Source organism: Lissotriton helveticus, chromosome 5_2, assembly GCF_964261635.1.
Source record: "Lissotriton helveticus chromosome 5_2, aLisHel1.1, whole genome shotgun sequence".
Lineage (NCBI taxonomy): Eukaryota > Metazoa > Chordata > Amphibia > Caudata > Salamandridae > Lissotriton > Lissotriton helveticus.
In genome coordinates this window covers 15594271-15607983 of record NC_136066.1, presented here as the reverse complement: position 1 = coordinate 15607983, position 13713 = coordinate 15594271, and the positions used below count along the sequence as shown (strand labels likewise).

At 55.4% G+C, this 13713-nt stretch overlaps 1 protein-coding gene across 1 annotated transcript in view; it reads left to right on the top strand.

Annotated features, from left to right (window-relative positions):
* The window catches only part of COL27A1 (collagen type XXVII alpha 1 chain), a 1232768-nt gene that overhangs the window by 907730 nt on the left and 311325 nt on the right, over nucleotides 1-13713 (top strand). The window contains exons 29-32 of the mRNA XM_078646681.1: nucleotides 163-216; nucleotides 6312-6356; nucleotides 9494-9538; nucleotides 12230-12283. Of these exons, the coding sequence (XP_078502807.1) occupies nucleotides 163-216; nucleotides 6312-6356; nucleotides 9494-9538; nucleotides 12230-12283 (198 nt within the window). The remainder of the gene's footprint in view (nucleotides 1-162; nucleotides 217-6311; nucleotides 6357-9493; nucleotides 9539-12229; nucleotides 12284-13713) is intronic.

Sequence of the window (13713 nt, the reverse complement as noted above, 5' to 3'; positions counted from 1 at the left end):
GGACCCCTCTCACCCGCAGCGCACCCCTCTAAGCTCTTAAGTTCTCACCAGTCTCAAGGCGAAAGATGAGCATTTGAAAAGTCAGAACAATGTGAGGGGAAACAACTGAAACAAACCCTGCACAATGCACTTATTGACTGTCTGCCTCTCTTCTCTTTCTAGGGAGGGAGAGGGACTGATGGAGCTCAAGGGGACACAGGACCACCCGGTGCCAAGGTATGTGAGGGTTTGGCTGGGGCGCAGGAGCCTGGCCCGGTCTGGGCTCAGATAAGGGTTGAAAGGCATTTACCAATCTGGTTTCAGAGTGGGGGCACAAAGTATGTGCCAATGTGTGTCCTGTTTGAGGGGGACATAACGTGGGCCAGTGTGGGCTCTGAGGAGAGCCCCAAGGTATGTACGAGAGGTGGCAGCACAGGGGCTGATCTGCCGCTCACCCTCACATGCACCGGAGGTGGCAGCACGGGGGCTGATCTGCAGCTCACCCTCACATGCACCAGAGGTGGCAGCACGGGGTTGATCTGCAGCTCACCCTCACATGCACCAGAGGTGGCAGCACGGGGTTGATCTGCAGCTCACCCTCACATGCACCAGAGGTGGCAGCACGGGGCTGATCTGCCGCTCACCCTCACATGCACCAGAGGTGGCAGCACGGGGTTGATCTGCAGCTCACCCTCACATGCACCAGAGGTGGCAGCACGGGGGCTGATCTGCCGCTCACCCTCACATGCACCAGAGGTGGCAGCACGGGGCTGATCTGCCGCTCACCCTCACATGCACCAGAGGTGGCAGCACGGGGCTGTTCTGTCGCTCACCCTCACATGCACGAGAGGTGGCAGCACAGGGGCTGATCTGCCGCTCACCCTCACATGCACGAGAGGTGGCAGCACGGGGGCTGATCTGCCGCTCACCCTCACATGCACGAGAGGTGGCAGCACGGAGGCTGATCTGCAGCTCACCCTCACATGCATGAGAGGTGGCAGCACGGGGGCTGATCTGCCGCTCACCCTCACATGCACGAGAGGTGGCAGCACGGGGCTGATCTGCAGCTCACCCTCACATGCACGAGAGGTGGCAGCACGGGGGCTGATCTGCCGCTCACCCTCACATGCACGAGAGGTGGCAGCACGGGGGCTGATCTGCAGCTCACCCTCACATGCACCAGAGGTGGCAGCACGGGGCTGATCTGCAGCTCACCCTCACATGCACCAGAGGTGGCAGCACGGGGGCTGATCTGCAGCTCACCCTCACATGCACAATAGGTGGCAGCACGGGGGCTGATCTGCCGCTCACCCTCACATGCAAAAGAGGTGGCAGCACGGGGGCTGATCTGCAGCTCACCCTCACATGCACCAGAGGTGGCAGCACGGGGGCTGATCTGCCGCTCACCCTCACATGCACGAGAGGTGGCAGCACGGGGGCTGATCTGCAGGTCACATACACCAGAGGTGGCAGCACGGGGGCTGATCTGCCGCTCACCCTCACATGCACGAGAGGTGGCAGCACGGGGGCTGATCTGCAGCTCACCCTCACATGCACCAGAGGTGGCAGCACGGGGGCTGATCTGCAGCTCACATGCACCAGAGGTGGCAGCACGGGGGCTGATCTGCAGCTCACCCTCACATGCACGAGAGGTTGCAGCACGGGGGCTGATCTGCAGCGCACCCTCTCATGCACCAGAGGTGGCAGCACGAGGGCTGATCTGCCGCTCACCCTCACATGCACGAGAGGTGGCAGCACGGGGCTGATCTGCAGCTCACCCTCACATGCACCTGAGGTGGCAGCACGGGGGCTGATCTGCAGCTCACCCTCACATGCACCAGAGGTGGCAGCACGGGGCTGATCTGCAGCTCACCCTCACATGCACGAGAGGTGGCAGCACGGGGCTGATCTGCAGCTCACCCTCACATGCACCAGAGGTGGCAGCACGGGGGCTGATCTGCAGCTCACCCTCACATGCACCAGAGGTGGCAGCACGGGGGCTGATCTGCCGCTCACCCTCACATGCACGAGAGGTGGCAGCACGGGGGCTGATCTGCAGATCACCCTCACATGCACCAGAGGTGGCAGCACGGGGGCTGATCTGCAGCTCACCCTCACATGTACGCGAGGTGGCAGCACAGGGGCTGATCTGCCGCTCACCCTCACATGCATCAGAGGTGGCAGCACGGGGGCTGATCTGACGCTCACCCTCACATGCACCAGAGGTGGCAGCACACCTCTCGTGCAGCTCACCCTCACATGCACAAGAGGTGGCAGCACGGGGGCTGATCTGCAGCTCACCCTCACATGCACAAGAGGTGGCAGCACGGGGGCTGATCTGCCGCTCACCCTCACATGCACAAGAGGTGGCAGCACGGGGGCTGATCTGCAGCTCACCCTCACATGCACCAGAGGTGGCAGCACGGGGGCTGATCTGCCGCTCACCCTCACATGCACCAGAGGTGGCAGCATGGGGGCTGATCTGCAGCTCACCCTCACATGCACCAGAGGTGGCAGCACGGGGGCTGATCTGCAGCTCACCCTCACATGCACCAGAGGTGGCAGCACGGGGGCTGATCTGCCACTCACCCTCACATGCACCAGAGGTGGCAGCACGGGGGCTGATCTGCAGCTCACCCTCACATGCACCAGAGGTGGCAGCACGGGGGCTGATCTGCTGCTCACTCTCACATGCACCAGAGGTGGCAGCACGGGGTTGATCTGCAGCTCACCCTCACATGCACGAGAGGTGGCAGCACGGGGGCTGATCTGCAGCTCACCCTCACATGCACCAGAGGTGGCAGCACGGGGTTGATCTGCAGCTCACCCTCACATGCACCAGAGGTGGCAGCACGGGGGCTGATCTGCAGCTCACCCTCACATGCACGAGAGGTGGCAGCACGGGGGCTGATCTGCAGCTCACATGCACCAGAGGTGGCAGCACGGGGGCTGATCTGCCACTCACCCTCACATGCACGAGAGGTGGCAGCACGGGGGCTGATCTGCCGCTCACATGCACTAGAGGTGGCAGCACGGGGGCTGATCTGCAGCTCACCCTCACATGCACGAGAGGTGGCAGCACGGGGGCTGATCTGCCGCTCACCCTCACATGCACCAGAGGTGGCAGCACGAGGGCTGATCTGCAGCTCACCTTCACATGCACGAGAGGTGGCAGCACGGGGCCGATCTGCAGATCACCCTCACATGCACCAGAGGTGGCAGCACGGGGGCTGATCTGCCACTCACCCTCACATGCACCAGAGGTGGCAGCACGGGGGCTGATCTGCAGCTCACCCTCACATGCACCAGAGGTGGCAGCACCGGGGCTGATCTGCAGCTCACCCTCACATGCACCAGAGGTGGCAGCACGGGGGCTGATCTGCTGCTCACTCTCACATGCACCAGAGGTGGCAGCACGGGGTTGATCTGCAGCTCACCCTCACATGCACCAGAGGTGGCAGCACGGGGTTGATCTGCAGCTCACCCTCACATGCACCAGAGGTGGCAGCACGGGGGCTGATCTGCTGCTCACCCTCACATGCACCAGAGGTGGCAGCACGGGGGCTGATCTGCAGCTCACCCTCACATGCACCAGAGGTGGCAGCACGGGGGCTGATCTGCCGCTCACCCTCACATGCACCAGAGGTGGCAGCACGGGGCTGATCTGCAGCTCACCCTCACATGCACGCGAGGTGGCAGCACGGGGGCTGATCTGTAGCTCACCCTCACATGCACCAGAGGTGGCAGCACGGGGGCTGATCTGCCGCTCACCCTCACATGCACGCGAGGTGGCAGCACGGGGGCTGATCTGTAGCTCACCCTCACATGCACCAGAGGTGGCAGCACGGGGACTGATCTGCAGCTCACCCTCACATGCACAAGAGGTGGCAGCACGGGGGCTGATCTGCAGCTCACCCTCACATGCACCAGAGGTGGCAGCACGGGGGCTGATCTTCCGCTCACCCTCACATGCACCAGAGGTGGCAGCACGGGGGCTGATCTGCAGCTCACCCTCACATACACCAGAGGTGGCAGCACGGGGGCTGATCTGTAGCTCACCCTCACATACACCAGAGGTGGCAGCACGGGGCTGATCTGTAGCTCACCCTCACATGCACCAGAGGTGGCAGCACGGGGGCTGATCTGCAGCTCACCCTCACATGCACCAGAGGTGGCAGCAGGGGGGCTGGTCTGCTGCTCACCCTCACATGCACCAGAGGTGGCAGCACGGGGCTGATCTGCCGCTCACCCTCACATGCACCAGAGGTGGCAGCACGGGGGCTGATCTGCAGCTCACATGCACCAGAGGTGGCAGCACAGGGGCTGATCTGCCGCTCACCCTCACATACACCAGAGGTGGCAGCACGGGGGCTGATCTGCCGCTCACCCTCACATACACCAGAGGTGGCAGCACGGGGCTGATCTGCCGCTCACCCTCACATGCACGAGAGGTGGCAGCACGAGGGCTGATCTGCCGCTCACCCTCACATGCACCAGAGGTGGCAGCACGGGGGCTGATCTGCCGCTCACCCTCACATGCACCAGAGGTGACAGCACAGGGGCTGATCTGACGCTCACACTCACATGCACCAGAGGTGGCAGCACAGGGGCTGATCTGACGCTCACACTCACATGCACCAGAGGTGGCAGCACGGGGGCTGATCTGACGCTCACACTCACATGCACCAGAGGTGGCAGCACGGGGCTGATCTGCAGCTCACCCTCACATGCACCAGAGGTGGCAGCACGGGGGCTGATCTGCAGCTCACATGCACCAGAGGTGGCAGCACACCTCTCGTGCAGCTCACCCTCACATACATCGATTCCAGGACTTAATATGTTCCTTAAATGTTTTTAAATCCCCGTAGATCCATTTGTCCTCAAAGTAGGACATGAAAATATTCGCAGTGTCTGGAGCAAAGGGACAGCCCACGGCTACTCCTTTAACCTGTAGAAAAAACTCATCTTTAAATGCAAAACATTTTTCTTTAGACAAAGGGTCGCTAGTTCGAATAAGAAATCTGGAAGCTCCTTGGGCCTGTTTTGCTCCTCCTTTCACCTCTTTGCTCTCTTCTGTTTTGCTCCTCCTTTCACCTCTTTGCTCTCTTCTGTTTTGCTCCTCTTTTCACCTCTTTGCTCTCTTCTGTTTTGCTCCTCATTTCACCTCTTTGCTCTCTTCTGTTTTGCTCCTCTTTTCACCTCTTTGCTCTCTTCTGTTTTGCTCCTCATTTCACCTCTTTGCTATCTTCTGTTTTGCACCTAATTTCTCCTCTTTGCTCTTTTCTGTTTTGCTCCTCTTTTCACCTCTTTGCTCTCTTCTGTTTTGCTCCTCATTTCACCTCTTTGCACTCTTCTGTTTTGCTCCTCTTTTCACCTCTTTGCTCTCTTCTATTTGCTTCTCCTTTCACCTCTTTGCTCTCTTTTATTTTGCTTCTCCTTTCACCTCTTTGCTCTCTTCTGTTTTGCTCCTCCTTTCACCTCTTTGCTCTCTTCTGTTTTGCTCCTCATTTCACCTCTTTGCTCTCTTCTGTTTTGCACCTCTTTACTCCTTTTTGCTCTTTTCTGTTTTGCTCCTCCTTTCACCTCTCATCCCTCTTGTTTTGCTCCTCCTTCCACCTCTTTGCTCTCTTCTATTTGCTTCTCCTTTCACCTCCTTGCTCTCTTCTATTTGCTTCTCCTTTCACCTCTTTGCTCTTTTCTGTTTTGCTCCTCATTTCACCTCCTTGCTCTCTACTTGTTTGCTCCTCCTTTCTCCTCGTTGCTCTCTTCTGTTTTGCTCCTTATTTCACCCCTTTGCTCTTTTCTGTCTACTCCTCCTTTCACCTCTTTGCTCTCTATGGTTTTTCTCCCCCTTTCACCTCGTTGCTCTCTTCTGTTTGGCTCCTCCTTTCACCTCTTTGCTCTCTTCTCTTTGCTCCTCCTTTTACCTCTTTGCTCTCTTCTATTTGCTCCTCTTTTCACCTCGTTGCTCTCTTCTGTTTTGCTCCTCTTTTCTCCTCGTTGCTCTCTTCTGTTTTGCTCATCCTTTCACCTCGTTGCTCTCTTCTGTTTTGCTCATCCTTTCACCTTTTTGCTCTCTTCTGTTTTGCTCATCCTTTCACCTCTTTGCTCTCTTCTATTTGCTCATCCTTTCACCTCGTTTCTCTCTTCTGTTTTGCTCCTCCTTTCACCTCCATGCTCTCTTCTCTTTTGCTCTTCCTTTCACCTCTTTGCTCTCTTCTATTTGCTCCTCATTTTACCTCTTTGCTTTCTCCTGTTTTGCTCCTCCTTTCACCTCTTTGCACTCCTGCAGAGCTGTAATTAAAGTGATTGTGTTCTGTGTTTTTTACCAGGGTCTTCAAGGGGAGTCTGGAAAGGAGGGCGTCGACGGACTCCAGGTTTGTTTCATTTCATTGTGCTTGCCAAGTGCCTGCTCGGGTATCTGCCCAGGTGGATATCGAGGAGACTGCCCGGGTATCTGCCCACGTGGATATCGAGGAGACTGCCCGGGTATCTGCCCAGGTGGGTATCCAGAAGGCTGCGAGGGTATCTGCCCAGGTGGAAATCCAGGAGACTGCTCTGGTATCTACCCAGATGGATATCCAGTAGGCTGCTCTGGTATCTACCCAGATGGATATCCAGTAGGCTGCCTGGGTATCTGCCCAGGTATCTGCCCAGGTGGATATCCAGGAGGCTGCTCTGGTATCTACCCAGGTATCTGCCCAGGTGGATATTCAGGAGGCTGTTCTGGTATCTGCCCAGGTGGATATTCAGGAGGCTGCACTGGTATCTGCCCAAGTGGATATCCAGGAGGCTGCTCAGGTATCTGCCCAGGTGGATATCGATGAGACTGCCCGGGTATCTGCCCAGGTGGATATCCAGCAGGCTGCTCAGGTATCTGCCCAAGTGGATATCGAGGATACTGCCCGGGTATCTGCCCAGGTGGATATCGAGGAGACTGCCCGGGTATCTGCCCAGGTGGATATCCGCAAAAAACAACAAGTGATGGACTGAATGTGGATCAATGTCACACACTCCCCCAGTCAAAAGATCTGGGCCCAAATCCATCGTTTTTTTGCACTTGCCGCCCTAAGTGCGCTGGGGATGCCCAGACGTGGGTCCCAGGCACTCCACACCACTTGGAGTCAAGCTAGCCGGGCTGAAGAGAGGTGTTACCTCGAAACCGGTCCGGTCCTCGGATGCTTGATTCCGGTCTGGGAAAGATATGGCTGTTGTAGTTCGGACTGGACTGTTCCCATGGGGCAACAGGGTCAGAGCTGATTTGCATAAAGCCATTATCTGACCCAGGGTGGTGTGGAGTGCAAAAAAACGATGGATTTGGGCCCAGATCTTTTGACTGGGGGAGTGTGTGACATTGATCCACATTCAGTCCATCACTTGTTGTTTTTTGCAGGTGGATATCCAGCAGGCTGCTCAGGTATCTGCCCAGGTGGATATCGAGGATACTGCCCGGGTTTCTGCCCAGGTGGATATCGAGGAGACTGCCCGGGTATCTGCCCAGGTGGGTATCCAGAAGGCTGCGAGGGTATCTGCCCAGATGGATATCCAGGAGGCTGCGAGGGTATCTGCCCAGGTGGAAATCCGGGAGACTGCTCTGGTATCTACCCAGATGGATATCCAGTAGGCTGCCGGGTATCTGCCCAGGTGGGTATCCAGGAGGCTGCTTGGGTATCTACCCATGTGGATATCCAGGAGGCTGCTCGGGTATCTACCCAGGTATCTGCCCAGGTGGATATCCAGGAGGCTGCTTGGGTATCTACCCATGTGGATATCCAGGAAACTGCTCTGGCATCTACCCAGGTATCTGCCCAGGGGGATATCCAGGAGGCTGCTCTGGTATCTACCCAGGTATCTGCCCAGGTGGATATTCAGGAGGCTGCTCTGGTATCTGCCGAAGTGGATATTCAGGAGGCTGTTCTGGTATCTGCCCAAGTGGATATCCAGGAGGCTGCTCAGATATCTGGTCAGGTATCTGCCCAGGTGGATATCCAGGAGGCTGCTCAGATATCTGGTCAGGTATCTGCCCAGGTGGATATCCAGGAGGCTGCTCAGATATTTGATCAGGTATCTGCCCAGGTAGATATCCAGTAGGCTGCTCGGGTATCTGCCCGATGCTTTTCAGGTATCTGCCCAGGTGGATATCCAGGAGACCGCCCGGGTATCTGCCCAGGTGGATATCCAGGTGGCTGCCCGGTGATCTGCCTATGTGGATATCCAGGAGACTGCCCGGGTATCTGCCCAGGTGGATATCCAGGAGGCTGCTCAGGTATCTGCCCAGGTGGATATCCAGGTGGCTGCCCGGGTATCTGCCTAGGTGGATATCCAGGAGACTGCCCGGGTATCTGCCCAGGTGGATATCCAGGAGGCTGCTCAGGTATCTTCCCAGGTGGATATCCATGAGGCTGCTCGGGTATCTGCCCAGGTGGATATCCAGGGGGCTGCTCTGGTATCTGCCCAGGTGGATATCCAGGAGGCTGCTTGGGTATCTGCCCAGGTGGATATCCAGGGGGCTGCTCTGGTATCTGCCCAGGTGGATATCCAGGAGGCTGCCCGGGTATCTGCCCAGGTGGATATCCAGGTGGCTGCCCGGGTATCTGCCCAGGTGGGTATCCAGGAGGCTGCTCGGGTATCTGCCCAGGTGGATACCCAGGAGGCTGCTCGGTTATCTGCCCCAGTGGATTTCCAGGAGGCTGCTCTGGTATCTGCCCAGGTGGGTATCCAGGAGGCTGCTCGGTTATCTGCCCCAGTGGATATCCAGGAGGCTGTTCGGGTATCTACCCAAGTGGCTTTTTCAGATACCTTATCAGCCTTCTGCCCCGATATCGACCCATGTATGTTCCATAGTGGCTGCTCAGATATCTGATCAGGCGACTACGCAGGTACCTGCTGAGGTGTCTGCTTAGCAGACTGCTTCGGTATCTGCCCAGGTGGATATCCTGGTGGCTGCTTGGGTATCTGCCCAGGTGGATATCCAGGTGGCTGCCCGGGTATCTGCCCAGGTGGGTATCCAGGTGGCTGCCCGGGTATCTGCCCAGGTGGGTATCCAGGAGGCTGCCCGGGTATCTGCCCAGGTGGATATCCAGGTGGCTGCCCGGGTATCTGCCCAGGTGGGTATCCAGGAGGCTGCTCGGGTATCTGCCCAGGTGGATACCCAGGAGGCTGCTCGGTTATCTGCCCCAGTGGATTTCCAGGAGGCTGCTCTGGTATCTGCCCAGGTGGGTATCCAGGAGGCTGCTCGGTTATCTGCCCCAGTGGATATCCAGGAGGCTGTTCGGGTATCTACCCAAGTGGCTTTTTCAGATACCTTATCAGCCTTCTGCCCCGATATCGACCCATGTATGTTCCATAGTGGCTGCTCAGATATCTGATCAGGCGACTACGCAGGTACCTGCTGAGGTGTCTGCTTAGCAGACTGCTTCGGTATCTGCCCAGAAGGCTTTTCAGGTGACTAGCTGATTGCACACCAAGACCTGGGGTTGTTCTCTCAGTTAATTTCATCCCTTTGTGTTTCCAGGGAAAGGAAGGTGTCCGTGGCGAGGTGGGCCCACGTGGGTTTCCGGTAAGTGCCACCTTTGGGTCTGCCTCCTAAAGATTTGATTTTACTTTATTTATCCGTATTTATGTAAAACAGAGCCAGTGAGAAATCTGAGAGAAGTCTGCTTGCAGGGCCGTACTGCTGTGTGCGTGTGCCTTAGTATGTCTCAGGCAGTACTGTGTGTGTGTGTGCGTGTGCCTTAGTATGTCTCAGGCAGTACTGTGTGTGTGTGCGTGTGCCTTAGTATGTCTGATGCAAAAAGAACTATTGATGGACAGAATGGAGAACAATGTCAGACATTCACCCCAGGACAGAGATCTGGGCCTAAACTCACCGTTTTTTGCTCACCATGCCTTTCCCCTTTGGTTTTGCTTTGTTCGCCCTAAGTTGGCAGGGTATGCCCAGGCGTAGTGCCCTGGCTCACTTTGCCAATGGATTCAAGCTATCCTGGCTGATGACGGCTGATTAGCCAGAAACCGGTCCTAGGAAGCTTGTTTCCGGTTCAGGGAAGGCATGGCTTGGCAGTTCGGGCTGGACTGTTCCCATGAGGCACAGGGTCAAGACTGATTTGCATATGACCATGTCTGAACTGGGGTGGCGGAGTGAGCTAAAGAATGATGATGGATTAAACCCAGATCAGTTGACTGGGGGTGAGTGCTTGCAATGTTCAACACTCCGTCCATCAGTGCTGGAGTATTGATGGTGTGTGAGTGCTGGAGTATTGATGGTGTGTGAGTGCTGGAGTATTGATGGTGTGTGAGTGCTGGTGTATTGATGGTGTCTGAGTGCTGGTGTATTGATGGTGTGTGAGTGCTGGAGTATGGATGGTGTGTGAGTGCTGGTGTATTGATGGTGTGTGAGTGCTGGAGTATGGATGGTGTGTGAGTGCTGGTGTGTGAGTGCTGGAGTATGGATGGTGTGTGAGTGCTGGAGTATTGATGGTGTGTGAGTGCTGGAGTATTGATGGTGTCTGAGTGCTGGTGTATCGATGGTGTGTGAGTGCTGGAGTATTGATGGTGTGTGAGTGCTGGAGTATTGATGGTGTCTGAGTGCTGGAGTATGGATGGTGTGTGAGTGCTGGTGTATGGATGGTGTGTGGGTGCTGGAGTATTGATGGTGTGTGAGTGCTGGAGTATGGATGGTGTCTGAGTGCTGGAGTATGGATGGTGTGTGAGTGCTGGTGTATGGATGGTGTGTGAGTGCTGGAGTATTGATGGTGTCTGAGTGCTGGAGTATGGATGGTGTGTGAGTGCTGGTGTATGGATGGTGTGTGAGTGCTGGAGTATGGATTGTGTGTGGGAGCTGGAGTATGGATGGTGTGTGAGTGCTGGTGTATTGATGGTGTGTGAGTGCTGGTGTATTGATGGTGTGTGAGTGCTGGAGTATTGATGGTGTGTGAGTGCTGGTGTATTGATGGTGTGTGAGTGCTGGAGTATTGATGGTGTGTGAGTGCTGGAGTATTGATGGTGTGTGAGTGCTGGAGTATGGATGGTGTGTGGGTGCTGGAGTATTGATGGTGTGTGAGTGCTGGTGTTTTGATGGTGTGTGAGTGCTGGAGTATTGATGGTGTGTGAGTGCTGGTGTTTTGATGGTGTGTGAGTGCTGGAGTATTGATGGTGTGTGAGTGCTGGTGTTTTGATGGTGTGTGAGTGCTGGAGTATTGATGGTGTGTGAGTGCTGGTGTTTTGATGGTGTGTGAGTGCTGGAGTATTGATGGTGTGTGAGTGCTGGAGTATGGATGGTGTGTGAGTGCTGGTGTGAGTGCGGGAGTATGGATGGTGTGTGAGTGCTGGTGCATTGATGGTGTCTGAGTGCTGGAGTATTGATGGTGTGTGGGAGCTGGAGTATGGATGGTGTGTGAGTGCTGGAGTATTGATGGTGTGTGAGTGCTGGAGTATTGATGGTGTGTGAGTGCTGGAGTATTGATGGTGTGTGGGAGCTGGAGTATGGATGGTGTGTGAGTGCTGGAGTATTGATGGTGTGTGAGTGCTGGTGTTTTGATGGTGTGTGAGTGCTGGAGTATTGATGGTGTGTGAGTGCTGGAGTATTGATGGTGTGTGAGTGCTGGTGTATTGATGGTGTGTGAGTGCTGGTGTATTGATGGTGTGTGAGTGCTGGTGTACGGATGGTGTGTGAGTGCTGGAGTATTGATGGTGTGTGAGTGCTGGTGTACGGATGGTGTGTGAGTGCTGGAGTATTGATGGTGTGTGAGTGCTGGTGTATTGATGGTGTGTGAGTGCTGGTGTATTGATGGTGTGTGAGTGCTGGTGTATTGATGGTGTGTGAGTGCTGGAGTATTGATGGTGTGTGAAGGTTGTGGTGTAGGCGTGTGTTGGTGGTGTTGAGAGCTGTAATTCATCAGTGTGTGCTTGTGAAGTGTGCTGTTGTGAGGTGTGGTGACTGTGAAGTGCTGGTTTTGTGTACCTTCATGTGATGGTGTTTCATGTGTCTGTTCTGTGTTCAGGGTCCAGTCGAGCTGCAGCGAGAGGGTGTTAGACACATGGTGTGTTAGGACAGTAGATGCAAGGTTCGTGGTGTGTTGGTGTGTGACCGCTGTGGTGTATTGGTAATGTGTGAAGGCATGTTGTCTATGTCAGTTGATGATGTACATGGGTTGTGGCGTGTCCTTAGTGTGTGTGGACACAGTAGTCTTAGTTTGCGAGGGGCGTGGTGTGTTAGAAGCTCTTTTACTGATCGTTTCACCTTTGTTTCTAGGGAATCACTGGACCGGCCGGTCCCCAGGGAGCGAAAGGGGTTGTGGGAGAGCCGGTAAGTACCTCAGGGTGTTTGCAAGTGTTGGGGTGAATGTAAATGTAAATGTGTAGTATTTATATAGCACACTTCTACCCGGAGGCCTCGTAGCGCTGCACTCATACCGCTGTGGAACCCGTCCTGGCTTTCCTGTGAAGTGTCCACTCCTGGGCACCCCCAAGGTGAAGCCAGGCATCCCCGGTGTTGATGGGGCCGTAGTGGAGATTAAGCAAGCTATTGCCCAGAGTCACAGAGTGGGACCCATGATTAGACTAGGCACCGAGGCGAGAATGATCAGGTCCGAGGAAATTGAGCCCAAGAGCCGCAGAGGCGGGAGTTGAACCCTGATCCCGGGCCAGACCTCTGCATCAGGGTCTGCCGCTCTAACCATTGAGCCACACTTCTCCTCTGAGTAGCCTGGATGTAAATCCGGTAGAAAGTCTTGTGTCCTGGGTTAGGTAGAGCATACTTGGGTGCAGAGATTACTTGGCAGTTCTGGTGAACACGGAGCGGTTCCTGGAAGGCAGCACTTTGTTCCTGCCCAGAAAGGTTTGCACAACTTTAAAAGTGCAAAGGTCAAACCTGAAGCAATTAAACAAAGATTCCACGGCAGCCAAACATCTGTGAGGGCGAGGATGGAATAATGGAAGAACCATTGACAGGAGAACAGAAAGGAGATAGAAAGTCCAACAGGATGAGGAGAGGGGCTGGGGTTGGGGACAGTATCTAAGGGGTGATCAGCGCCGTTCAGGGCCCAGTAGAGAGTCTTGAAAAAGCCTGTGTTCATTGCATGTGTGGCTTCAGCATATGTGGCTTTAGCATGTGTGGCTCTAGCATGTGTGGCTTTAGCATGTGTGGCTTTAGCATGTGTGGCTTCAGCATGTGCGGCTGTAGCATGTGTGGCTGTAGCATGTGTGGCTTTAGCATGTGTGGCTTTAGCATGTGTGGCTGTAGCATGTGTGGCTTTAGCATGTGTGGCTGTAGCATGTGTGGCTGTAGCATGTGTGGCTGTAGCATGTGTGGCTGTAGCATGTGTGGCTTCAGCATGTGTGGCTTCAGCATGTGTGGCTGTAGCATGTGTGGCTTCAGCATGTGTGGCTTCAGCATGTGTGGCTGTAGCATGTGTGGCTGTAGCATGTGTGGCTTCAGCATGTGTGGCTTTAGCATGTGTGGCTTCAGCATGTGTGGCTTTAGCATGTGTGGCTTCAGCATGTGTGGCTTTAGCATGTGTGGCTGTAGCATGTGTGGCTTTAGCATGTGTGGCTGTAGCATGTGTGGCTTCAGCATGTGTGGCTGTAGCATGTGTGGCTTCAGCATGTGTGGCTTTAGCATGTGCGGCTTCAGCATGTGTGGCTGTAGCATGTGTGGCTGTAGCATGTGTGGCTTTAGCATGTGTGGCTTCAGCATGTGTGGCTTTAGCATGTGTGGCTGTAGCATGTGTGGCTTCA